The 12,785-nt window shown below is 48.4% G+C and overlaps 1 protein-coding gene across 1 annotated transcript in view; it reads right to left on the bottom strand.

The window, feature by feature from the left end:
- Positions 1 to 9,072, bottom strand: part of LOC119898227 (thrombospondin-3a-like) — a 40,303-nt gene extending 31,231 nt beyond the window's left edge. The window contains exons 1-8 of the mRNA XM_038712410.1: positions 8,682 to 9,072; positions 6,571 to 6,777; positions 3,240 to 3,493; positions 2,875 to 2,977; positions 2,749 to 2,775; positions 2,556 to 2,638; positions 2,302 to 2,353; positions 2,070 to 2,218 (exon numbers count right to left, since the gene is read on the bottom strand). Of these exons, the coding sequence (XP_038568338.1) occupies positions 2,070 to 2,218; positions 2,302 to 2,353; positions 2,556 to 2,638; positions 2,749 to 2,775; positions 2,875 to 2,977; positions 3,240 to 3,493; positions 6,571 to 6,777; positions 8,682 to 8,763 (957 nt within the window). The 5' untranslated portion in view covers positions 8,764 to 9,072. The remainder of the gene's footprint in view (positions 1 to 2,069; positions 2,219 to 2,301; positions 2,354 to 2,555; positions 2,639 to 2,748; positions 2,776 to 2,874; positions 2,978 to 3,239; positions 3,494 to 6,570; positions 6,778 to 8,681) is intronic.
- Between the last annotated feature and the right edge of the window lie 3,713 nt (positions 9,073 to 12,785).

Here is a 12,785-nt window from a genome sequence, read left to right as displayed (position 1 = left end):
TAGTGTTGTTGCAGTGTTGTTGCAGTGTTGTTGTTGCGTTGTAGTGTTGTTGCAGTGTTGTTGTAGTGTTGTTGCAGTGTTGTTGCAGTGTTGTTGTAGACTTGTTGTTGCGTTGTAGTGTTGTTACAGTGTTGTTACAGTGTTGTTGCGGTGTTGTTGCGGTGTTGTTGTAGTGTTGTTGCAGTGTTGTTGCGTTGTAGTGTTCTTGTAGTGTTGTTACAGTGTGTTGCGGTGTTGTTGTTGCGTTGTAGTGTTGTTGTAGTGTTGTTGCGGTGTTGTTGTAGTGTTGTTGCAGTGTTGTTGTTGCATTGTACTAGTGTTGTTGCGTTGTACTAGTGTTGTTGTGTTGTACTAGTGTTGTTGCAGTGTTGTTGTTGCATTGTACTAGTGTTGTTGCGTTGTACTAGTGTTGTTGCAGTGTTGTTGCGTTGTAGTGTTGTTGTAGTGTTGTTGCGTTGTAATGTTGTTGTAGTGTTGTTGTAGTGTTGTTGCGGTGTTGTTGTTGCGTTGTAGTGTTGTTGCAGTGTTGTTACAGTGTTGTTGCGGTGTTGTTGTTGCGCTGTAGTGTTGTTGCAGTGTTGTTGCAGTGTTGTTGTTGCGTTGTAGTGTTGTTGCAGTGTTGTTGTAGTGTTGTTGCAGTGTTGTTGTAGACTTGTTGTTGCGTTGTAGTGTTGTTACAGTGTTGTTACAGTGTTGTTGCGGTGTTGTTGCGGTGTTGTTGTAGTGTTGTTGCAGTGTTGTTGCGTTGTAGTGTTCTTGTAGTGTTGTTACAGTGTTGTTGCGGTGTTGTTGTTGCGTTGTAGTGTTGTTGCGTTGTACTAGTGTTGTTGCGGTGTTGTTGTAGTGTTGTTGCAGTGTTGTTGTTGCATTGTACTAGTGTTGTTGCGTTGTACTAGTGTTGTTGTGTTGTACTAGTGTGTTGCAGTGTTGTTGTTGCATTGTACTAGTGTTGTTGCGTTGTACTAGTGTTGTTGCAGTGTTGTTGCGTTGTAGTGTTGTTGTAGTGTTGTTGCGTTGTAATGTTGTTGTAGTGTTGTTGTAGTGTTGTTGCGGTGTTGTTGTTGCGTTGTAGTGTTGTTGCAGTGTTGTTACAGTGTTGTTGCGGTGTTGTTGTTGCAGTGTTGTTACAGTGTTGTTGTAGTGTTGTTGCGGTGTTGTTGTTGCGTTGCAGTGTTGTTGCAGTGTTGTTGCGGTGTTGTTGTTGCATTGTCATAGTGTTGTTGCATTGTAGTAGTGTTGTTGTAGTGTTGTTGCGGTGTTGTTGTTGCATTGTCATAGTGTTGTTGCATTGTCATAGTGTTGTTGCATTGTAGTAATGTTGTTGTAGTGTTGTTGCAGTGTTGTTGTTGCATTGTCGTAGTGTTGTTGCGTTGTACTAGTGTTGTTGCAGTGTTGTTGTTGCATTGTAGTAGTGTTGTTGCAGTGTTGTTGTAGTGTTGTTGCATTGTCATAGTGTTGTTGCGGTGTTGTTGTAGTGTTGTTACAGTGTTGTTGTAGTGTTGTTGCGGTGTTGTTGTAGTGTTGTTGCGGTGTTGTTGTTGCATTGTACTAGTGTTGTTGCGTTGTACTAGTGTTGTTGCGTTGTACTAGTGTTGTTGCAGTGTTGTTGTTGCATTGTACTAGTGTTGTTGCGTTGTACTAGTGTTGTTGCAGTTTTGTTATTGCATTGTAGTAGTGTTGTTGTAGTGTTGTTGTTGCATTGTCATAGTGTTGTTGCATTGTAGTAGTGTTGTTGCATTGTAGTAGTGTTGTTGTAGTGTTGTTGCAGTGTTGTTGTTGCATTGTCGTAGTGTTGTTGCATTGTAGTAGTGTTGTTGCATTGTAGTAGTGTTGTTGCGGTGTTGTTGCATTGTCATAGTGTTGTTGCATTGTCATAGTGTTGTTGCATTGTCATAGTGTTGTTGCATTGTAGTAGTGTTGTTGTAGTGTTGTTGCGGTGTTGTTGTTGCATTGTAGTAGTGTTGTTGTAGTGTTGTTGCAGTGTTGTTGTTGCATTGTTGTAGTGTTGTTGCGTTGTACTTGTGTTGTACTTGTATTGTTGCAGTGTTGTTGCGCTGTAATGTTGTTACCTCGTCAATGTCGGTACAGTGCGTCCCGTTGCCGGTGGTTCCAGGTGGGCAGGGTCCACAGGTGTATCCAGGATAGTGCAGACTCTCCACACAGGCCACGCCCTTAAAGCACGGGTTAGGAGAGCAGCGAGAGCGAGGCTCGTGGAAACCTGCAGAGATAGAAACACCGAATGGTTTCAATCAGGTCCTCAGATTTAACACTGTTTTATTAAGAGAAGAAACGGTGACTCACCACAAACCTGACACTCCAGGATGGTGTTTCTGATCAGAGACATCTCTTTCACCTGACGAGGACAGGAGGGGATCAATAAACTCTACATCAACTTTACTGCTGTCTGACCTGTCTGTCTGTCTCTCTGTCTCACCTTTCTGTCTCTCTGCCTGTCTCACCTGTATGTCTGTCACTTTGTCTCACTTGTCTGTCTGTCACTTTGTCTCACCTGTCTGTCTGTCTCTCTGTCTTTCTCATCTGTCTCTCTGTCTCACCTGCTCCCGGATGTCCTGTCGCAGCTCTCCCAGGATCTGGTTGAAGATGATGAGCTGACCAATCAGAGCCTTGGTGTGATCACCTGACAGGAAACCACCAAAGCAACAGGATGTCAGTACAGGTGACCCCAGATCAAACTGATCAGCTGTGGTTATTGATGAGTTTGTTTGTCAGCCTCAGTTGAAAACTCACCCAGGATGGAGTTCACCTCCCCGCTCACTGAAAGATCAAACAACAACCGTATTACACACGTCACGTGACCTGACGCCTGACTCCACCCACATCAGAGAAAGAATTAAAGGGCTCAGGTGTGCCGACCTGAGTTGTAGGCTGATGAGTCTCCTTGGAACGGACAGTCCGTCAGAGCTCCAGCTTTAGCAACACTGCCTCCTAGAGCCAGTCTGAGGGACTCCACGGCGCCCTGCAGAGACACAGAGACGCTGAGCTCGATATTCACAAGTCTGTCTCACATCTGATGACTGCATGATGGAACACCTGCGGACAGGTGAACCTGCGGCCACTTCATCGCAGCAACAACATGAACAAACACGATGATGATTAATCAGTGAGGCTTTGAGTTAGTGAGATGATGTTCTTGAGGATCAGCCGTTATAACCCTTTTCAATAAATATTAAAAGAACATCCACAGTGAGGTGACAGACTCAGAGCTGAACCCGTCTCACCTGTAGTCGGGCGTAGGCCTTCTGCCCGTGCCTGATCTCCACCATCTCCGCCTCTCTGGGCAGAGGGACCAGCGGCGGCAGGCCCTGGCTGGAGTCCGCCAGTCTGCAGTTGACGTAGAGCTCCATGTGCATGTTGTCACGGTGAAGGCCGCCCAGTCTCAGGATGATGGAGTGGGTCCGGCCGTCGGCCAGGTTGGCGTTCTGCAGGTTGACGGTGTGGAGCTTCCCGTCAGCTCTGACGTAACGAACCAGGACTGAAGGAGGAGGAGGAGAAAGAGAAGGAGGAGCCGGAGGAGGTTTTGTTGGCAACACACTACTTTATGAGATGTTAGATGACACGGACTGAAGGAGATCAGTATCATGAAACCACAGTTTCATGTGTTCTTGGAACAAATAACAAGTGCAGGGTTGGACTTCTAGCAGCTCACAGGAGAACCAGAACAGCATGAGGACATCAGAGGAAGACTGAAGACAGACGGTGTTTGAGGACAGAGAGAGGGGGGACATGTCCTGGCTGCAGACGGCCTGAAACTCTCTGCAGAACAGCAAATACACCACCAGCACTTCGGGAATGACTTCACACAGCACGGAGAGACGAGGCCGAGGACACAGTGCCGGCAGCAAAGCTCCATATTACACAGTAAATGATGATGAGAGGAGTCGTGGACTCACTGCAGCAGGACACAGCTCTTCTTGAAGCCGGGGCATTTCGCTTCTGACATTCTCTTTACATCCCAACAATAAATCAAACCTGACACAAACCTTTAACTAGCGCCGACTAAACCGTTGGTCCATGAGAGAGTCTCAGCCAACCAACTTCTCATCGGTCAGTAGGCTGATTACCTCTGTTCCTGATAACTTCCTGTCTCAGCCTGGAACTCAAACCACTTTCTGATGCCCCACAATATATATTTAAGTAATTAATACCGTAAACGTGCAACGACTGACGACAGTGGCTTTAAGTAACGACTACTATTCAACTGGAAACATCTTAATTTAGGGCGGCCCTACAGAGTCTTAACAGGGCCGAGCAGAACTTAGTTTCTTTTACCCAGATTGTGACTGGTGTGAGAGACATGGTGAATAAATTGTATTTAAATGTCTTTTTCATATTTCCCCATGTTGCTTTTATGTTTTAGGTAAAGCACTTTAAATACTTGCTGTACTAATAAAACTGCCTTAAGTTTAAACAGCTTTGACTTTCTGTCACACGGGACTCGAGCCTCGGTCTCATCCATCCACCACCTCTGCCACTCTTTATACTCCCTCATCTGACTTCTTCTGCCACTAGAGGTCACCTGATCCATCGTCAACCGCTAATCCTGCGCACAAGGTCGCGGGGGGCTGGAGCCAATCCCAGCTGACATCAGGCGAAAGGCGGACACCCTTAACACACTCACACTCAGAACAATTTAGGGTCACCAATCAGCATAGGCCGCACACGGAACATGCAAACTCCACACAGAAAGGCCGGGTTCCAACACGGGACCTTCTTGCTGTGAGGCCACAGGGCCATCCACCGGACCACCGTGCAGCCTGCTGATCTTTCAGGACGGGAGGTCAAACACAGTTAATGAAAGTGGGGTCAGATTGTAGTGATCATGCTGTCAGGGTGAACAACAACAACAGAACCAGAAGCCAGCGTGAACACACAGCAGGTAGAACTGTAAGGGACCGAGTATTTAGTGAGTCTGGACCATCAGACGTCAGCAACACTTTATGCAGAGGAGAAAGTATAAAGTGTGACAGGACAGCTTCCTGAACCACTTCCTGCTCAGGTTTCCTGCTCACTGAGGATCCGTTTGAGCCGTCGGCTGGTCTGACTTCCTGTTTAGTGTCTCAGATAGTGACACTCACATGGCTGACTCCACTCATGTCCACTTTATTAGGAACACCTAGCTAACACTAAAGTCATTCACACAGCAACACAGGCGGTCCAGATCCACTTTAAATCCCAATCTTGGATGTCCCAGATGCTGTCCCAGCAGGATCCCGTCACAGAGACGTTGTTTACTGCTGTTCTGAAATTTAATGATGTAATAAATAAATCTGGTGCAGCGGTTAGCACTGTCGCCTCACAGCAAGAAGGTCGCGGGTTCAAACATTTCTGTGTTTCTTGTTCTGAGTTTGCATGTTCTCCCCGTGTCTGTGTGGGTTCTCTCTGGGTGCTCCGGCTTCCTCCCACCGTCCAAAGACATGCGGGCTAAGTTGATTGGTGTCTCTGAAACTTAGGTGTGAGTGGCTGTCTGTCTATGTGTGGCCCTGCGATGGACTAGCGACCTGTCCCGTGCGTATCCCGCCTTTTGCCCGATGTCGTCTCAGGAGTTTTGACATGTGGACGGGTTTGTGAAGGTCTGGATGAGAGCCCCATGTTTCATAACAGTTCTCTTTCATGAAGGTGATAATGTGGATTCAACGGTGTTACACACAGAGAGGTGGGCTGGACAAAATAATAGGAACACATGTCAGAATACGTTTCACAGCTGAATCAACAGGAAACCTTCATGAAGGGCGATTTATTAAAGGACTGACTCCGTGTTAGCCAGGCGTTCCTAATAAACTGGACACTTATCATGGCGGTGTTCTGAAGCTTCCTCTGCTCACCTGCGAGCTGGACCACTCAGACCAGAGCTGGAATAAACTGGACCTGAAGCTGGACAGGAACTGATGCTCAAACCCACAAAACTTTATTTGAAACCAGCAGATAAGTGTCGGCTGGATTCTGGAGGAACGTTTGAAACATGAAGCAGCAGACATGGAGAATATTTCCATCTTTAAAAACACGAGTCTGTGGTTTGAACATTTCACTGAGTGGAAACATCAGAGCTGCAACATACGGAGGGGAGAGGACCGTGTTCTGGAGTTAACGATAGAAGGAAGGAAGGAGGGAAGGAAGGAGGGAGGGATAGGAAGGAAGGAGGGAAGGAGGGAAGGAAGGAAGGAGGGAAGGAGGGAGGGAGGGAGGGATAGGAAGGAAGGAAGGAAGGAAGGAGGGAAGGAGGGATAGGAAGGAAGGAAGGAAGGAAGGAGGAGGGAAGGAGGGAAGGAGGGATAGGAAGGAAGGAGGGAAGGAGGGAAGGAAGGAAGGAAGGAAGGGAGGGAGGGAGGGATAGGAAGGAAGGAATCAGAAGGAAGGAAGGAGCGAGGGAGGGAAGGATAGGAAGGAAGGAGGGAAGGAGGGAGGGAGGAAAGGAGGGAGGGAGGGATAGGAAGGAAGGAAGGAAGGAAGGAAGGAAGGAAGGAGGGAGGGAGAAAGGAAGGGCATAGGGAAGGATGGAAGTCAGGACACAGGAAGGAAGGAGGGAAGGAAGGAGGGAAGGAGGGCATCTACCTTTATTGATCTTCCCCATGATGGCGACCTCCAGGTACTTCCTGTTGTCCTGTTTGCTGTAGAGGCCCAGCAGGACGCCGCCCAACTTGGCCGGCAGCCGAAACGTCGACACCACGTAGACGTCACTGAGCGCGCTCAGACCGGTCGACAGCTTCTCCACCGCAGCGACGCTCTGCTTCGAGTCCTGAAGACTCAACACGTCGATCACTGAGGAAGAGGAGGAGGAGGAAGATGAAGAACGGACACACGAGCAGCTTTAAAAGGTGAAACAGCAACAATCAATAAATTTAACCACGTCAGGACGAAAGGAAAACAGTGATGATGTCATGGCGCTCGAACTTAACTGACTTAGTTACAGTTCAAATGGTTTCTATAAACACTCGCAGGCTTTTACTTTGAAAGGAAGGAGGAAGAAAGGGAATAGGGAAGGAAGGAAGGAAGGAACTAGGAAAGTAAGGATGGAAGGGAGAAAGTAAGGAAGAAAAAAAAAGGGAGGAAGGGAGAAAGGAATGAAGGGAGAAAAAAGGGAGGAAGGGAGAGAGAAAGGGAATAGGGAAGGAAGGAAGGAAGGAAGGAAGGGGTTAGGAAATGAAGGAGGGAAGGAAGGAAGGGAGAAAGGAAGAGACAAGGAAAGTAAGGATGGAAGGGAGAAAGTAAGGAAGGGAGAAAAAAGGGAGGAAGGGAGAGAGAAAGGGAATAGGGAAGGAAGGAAGGAAGGAAGGAAGGGGTTAGGAAATGAAGGAGGGAAGGAAGGAAGGGAGAAAGGAAGAGACAAGGAAAGTAAGGACGGAAGGGAGAAAGTAAGGAAGAAACAAAAAAGGGAGGAAGGGAGGAAGGGAGGAAGGGAGAAAGGAAGTTAGGAAATGAAGGAGGGAAGGAAGGAAGGGACAAAGGAAGGGACAAGGAAAGTAAGGACGGAAAGGAGAAAGTAAGGAAGAAACAAAAAAGGAAGGAAGGGAGGAAGGGAGAAAGTAAGGAAGAAACAAAAAAGGGAGGAAGGGAGAAAGGAATGAAGGGAGAAAAAAGGGAGGAAGGGAGAGAGAAAGGGAATAGGGAAGGAAGGAAGGAAGGAAGGAAGGGGTTAGGAAATGAAGGAGGGAAGGAAGGAAGGGAGAAAGGAAGAGACAAGGAAAGTAAGGACGGAAGGGAGAAAGTAAGGAAGAAACAAAAAAGGGAGGAAGGGAGGAAGGGAGAAAGGAAGTTAGGAAATGAAGGAGGGAAGGAAGGAAGGGACAAAGGAAGGGACAAGGAAAGTAAGGACGGAAAGGAGAAAGTAAGGAAGAAACAAAAAAGGAAGGAAGGGAGAAAGGAATGAAGGGAGAAAAAAGGGAGGAAGGGAGAGAGAAAGGGAATAGGGAAGGAAGGAAGGAAGGAAGGAAGGAAGGAAGGGGTTAGGAAATGAAGGAGGGAAGGAAGGAAGGGAGAAAGGAAGAGACAAGGAAAGTAAGGACGGAAGGGAGAAAGGAAGGAAGAAACAAAAAGGGAGGAAGGGAGAAAGGAAGGGGTTAGGAAATGAAGGAGGGAAGGAAGAAAGGAATGAAGGGAGAAAAAAGGGAGGAAGGGAGGAAGAGAGAAAGGGAATAGGGAAGGAAGGAAGGAAGGAAGGGGTTAGAAAATGAAGGAGGGAAGGAAGGAAGGGAGAGAGAAAAAAGGGAGGAAGGGAGGAAGAGAGAAAGGGAAGGAGGGAAGGAAGGAAGGAGGGAAGAATAAAGTCAGGGAGGAAGAAAGAAAGGGAAGGAAGGAAGGAAAGAAGGAAGAATAAAGCGAGGGAATAGGGAAGGAAAGAAGGAGATAAAGAAAGAGGAGGAGATGAGATGAGTTCTGGTTCTGGTGAACACAAAGGTCCAGTTCTCTTCAAACCGGGACACCTGAGAGCTGCAGACACACCTGGTTCTGGGCAGCCTTTCATCTCTCAACCGGGACACTGACCTGCACGAACCGGACCTGCACGAACCGGACCTGCAGGACCTGCATGAACCGGACCTGCACGAACCGGACCTGCAGGACCTGCGGGACCCGGACTTTTCATCAGACCCCTGAAACCACCAGGTTTCAGGAGGGAGTATAAAGCAGCAGAACCAGGTTCATTAAAACTCGCCAGGTGAGCTTACCTTGAACGTCCGGACCGTCCGGTACCCCCGCCGTGAGTCGGACGCAGAGGACTGAGAGCAGAACCGGAAAACTCCAACCCATGTCTGAAACGGTTACCGAGGAAACCGGGCCGAAAAGGTTTGCCGACCCCACAGGACCGGGTCTACAAGCTTTACAGGGAGAAGGCGGCAGATGGACGAGAACCAGGTCCGAAGCAGAACCGAGTAAACCGAACTTTGAGCCGCGGAGAGTTCCGGTCCGCAGGAGGAGAACCGGGAGAACCAACCGGATCCAGACCGACACAGTCCAGAGCAGAAGAACCGGAGCCGGAGAGAGAACCGACGGACCGACCGGAGGACAAACCAGCGAGGTCGCGAGCGCAGCTGGAAACTGCCGCTGGCGCGCGCTCACCTCTCCGAGCGGCTCGTGCGCGCGGCGGAGACATTAGCATAAAGCGCGCGAGCGGAGAGAGAGTGTGACGTAAACGTGTCTTTATTACTTTATTGATCAGGTTCAGAGGAACAACAACACGTTCAGATTATTAATGTATTTATTTATTAAATATCTGTGGAATTCTGACATTATTCATTTATTAACAGCAGAAACGAGTCTGTGAGGAACATTTACTACATATTAAATATGAAAACTAGAAATTCCTCATGAACAAGAAGAAGCAGCAGGCTGTGGCTCAGATATCAGCTGTTTATTCTGTTAAAGCGTCTCTGGGCTTGATTTCATGAAAAGATGGCAGCTGCTAAATCCCCACTGTCCTCCATGAACAGCTGTTTGAGCTCAGATATTAAAGCAGCTGGAGTCCAAGTGTGATGATGAAACCTTCTGCCGTTTGTTTTGTATTGTTACTGAAAGATCTGGGTTCTGTGGCGTGTTTGTGTTTGGTTGTTGTTATTTTCTTTGTCTTGCGCGGACCGCAGGAAGATCAGCTGTTTCTGGGGATCCTGATGAATGAAACGAAACAGGTGCTGGAAGGCTGCAGGGTTTGGACATGAAAACTCAAACCAAGTCAAACAGTCGCTGCTTTTCCAGCTTTCATATATGCAGCCAGCGTTCACCTGTGACAGGTGCCAGCGTAAGCAGGTAATCCGCTTCAGGTCCAGTTTCTGACTTGGGCATCCTGGGAATAATAATAGAGTCAGCAGGAACCAGCTGCTCTGTCTGTCAGGGGTCAGGGGTCAGGGGTCAGGAGCCGGCTCCCAGTCTCTCTGGCGTCCTTTCAGCTTTTGTTTGGACCCCCTTTCAGTCCCCCAGCAGTCCAACAGAGGGTCCAGAGCCAGGCTGTGAGACCGCCACTCCCTGCAGGGTGACCGCGAGGACGCGAGGCCCAGACCCTATCCGCACCCTGAACCGGTCTGATCTGAACGTGTTCCAGGATCCTGCAGAGACGAGAGCTCGCTTTCATCAAAACAGCTTCACGCTCTGACTTTAAACTTCTCTTCTGGTGGCTGCTCCTTCCTCCAGGCTTCCTCTGGAAACCCCGTCACAACGCTATGAACTGTGGGTAATTCCCTGACACACCTGGGACGGCCCGAAGCCTTGCTCGCGAACTCCAGGACTCTGAGGCATGATCCCGGTGAGTGTAGAGACTGGGATTCAGCCTTAAACTGGGTCCCCCCTCAGGACAAAGACCCCACGGGTGCGTTTGGTTCACCTTCACTGCTGCTGGCAGGAGGCGACAGCAGGTGGGAGTCTGAGCTGCACGACGTCTTTCTGACGCTTCATGTTAGCTCTTAGGTTTCTGCTGGAGGCCTGAACGCAGTGAAGCAGGGGCTTGTGGGGCCCCCGGGGGCCCGGACAGGCTACACCCAGACATAACAGTGAGCTGGGTGTAGTCTGGTCGGTTAACTCAGTGCAAATGTAAACTGGGAGTGTTTTTGGGGAACAGATCCAAGGCGGTGTTTGTAAAATCCTCAGAGATGAACTCAGTGGAACAGAGCGCGGCGACTCTGCACGCTCGCTGTTTGTTTCTGAGGCTGGAGCGTGGCCATGGAAACCTGCGTTTAACAGCAGGTGAGGGGAGGGAGGAAGCTCCGCCTCCGCCCGCCTCCTCTGCTGGAGCGAGTCGAGACACAAAGAGCGAGAGCTGCTCCGAGAGCTCGGCTCCACAAACTGCTTCCAGATCAGCTCATTAAAGCCCCGACAGCAGCAGTTCAGGAGCCAGGGCCGGATTCCTGTGTGGTGGCGTCATGTGCAGCTGTACGTCCCCGGGGTCCAGACCCGGTCAGGGCGGGCGGAGACTCGGGGCAGGAGGGGGGGCAGAGTTTCCATCCAACTGAACGTGTTTGTAGGTTTCTTGTCGTGTCGTTGTTGCAGCTCAGAACTGACTCAGAGTCACATTTACTCTTTAACTTACATCTGAGGAGAGAAAACACATGAGCTTGCTACCCCTCCCCCCTCTGCTGCAGCAGCACCACTTATGTGGAGGTAACTTGATGACTGTGGGGTCAGAGGTTTGGCAGTGTGACCCCAGCAGGATAAATACCCCCCGCCCCCCCCAGGAGGAGATGAAGGAGCTCTGCTTTGACTCTTTGCTGGGTAAATAAAAGTTCACTTATTTTAAAATTACACACACATTTAATTAGAAAGATGAAAGCAGGCAAAGTGTTTACTGAGCTGAGAGTGACTGACAAGGGGAACCTGGAGCCTCTGCACCTTCAATACAGAAAAATAAGGGACGCCTGCCGCAGCGGCACCCTTAAGCCCCGCCCCTCCGGTGGACCACCATGGGACTTCATTTCTGAAAAATATGTTTGGTAGCCAACGGCAAGAGACAACTAATTTTTTGGTCCCGTTTGAATTGTGCTCTGAATTACACTCATGATGATGGTCAATTTAAAATATACATTTAAAAGACAAGAACGAAAAGTAAAACTGTTGAATACTAAACTGAAAATACATAATTACAAAAGCACAAAGCCAAAAGTCGCGTATCGTAACTTGAAGCTAACGTTTCTGAAGCTGAAGTCAAAGAGATTACATGAGAGGATGATGTGATAAAAGGACCGAGAGACGCTGGATCAAACACATCACGTGAGATTTATTTCTATGTGGAACATAGCTAAGTTATCTAGCTATCAGCAACCAAGCAATGAACGTTAGCTTAGCATTACCACGCTAACGTGTTGGTGACATACGTATACTGTGCGAGACGAGAGATGTAGCTCATTGAACGGTTTTCACACAAAACGACATGTAACTTTACTGTTTTACCACAAACTGCGACTTTCTTGACGGACAAAATTATTGTTTAAATCAACAAAAATTGTGTGCGATTCAGGGCTCGGTTCAAACAGGATCAAGAAATAAGTCGTCTCTCGCCGTTGACTACCGAACATATTTTTTCCGAAATAAGGTCCCATGGGCCGGAAGCAGAAGTGAGTGACTTCGGCTCTCTATCAGGAGTCGGCTGCTCAAGTACGTTTAGTTTTAAGCCTGTTTGTCGCTAGCCAAAAATTAGCATCCCAGCTAATATCACAGCTAACGTGAACCACAGATGCACCTTGCTAACCAAGATAGCTAGCTCCTCCCTCTCTTCCAAATATGGTCACATCCGGTTCCAAAAAACCAAGATGGCGACAGCCAAACAGCCTGTCAGAGCCAAATCCGTGCCACTAGCAAGATCCGGTCTGCACATGCGCAAAAGTGGTCCTGTCTACCAAAGGTCACCACAAATGTGCCTTTTCATAATTATTCGTGTGGTGTTGGTCTGTTCTCATCTCAGGGCGTCAAATAGTGACGCTTTCAGAAAGGCTGACAAAGCGTTGTTTGATGCAAAACGTACCCTTCAACGTCTGAATGAGACGCCCTGTCTAGACTGGAAGCGCTAGTAGCTAGCTAGGTAGGTAGCTAGCTACGTTAGTATAAAAGGCGTTGGCAGCTACCCAACGCACCTTACCCTAACCATATCCACCACAGGGGCGTGAGCCTAAACCTAAGTCCGCGAATGTATGCATGTTGACCGGCTAACCCTACAGCTGTTAGCAGCTAGTGTTAGCCTCCTTTCTGTTGCTACATTGTTACAGTGTTGTCAATTAAAAATGTACGGTTGAATCAGGTTTTTTAGGGAAGCAGTAAGCGGCCATCAATTCATATTTTTATTTTACAGTTTT

Source organism: Micropterus salmoides, unplaced genomic scaffold, assembly GCF_014851395.1.
Source record: "Micropterus salmoides isolate LMB-PRFRI ecotype aquatic unplaced genomic scaffold, ASM1485139v1 Ms_hic_scaffold_11, whole genome shotgun sequence".
Lineage (NCBI taxonomy): Eukaryota > Metazoa > Chordata > Actinopteri > Centrarchiformes > Centrarchidae > Micropterus > Micropterus salmoides.
The sequence above is the reverse complement of the archived record's forward strand: the minus strand, read 5'-3'. Positions and strand labels throughout refer to the sequence as shown.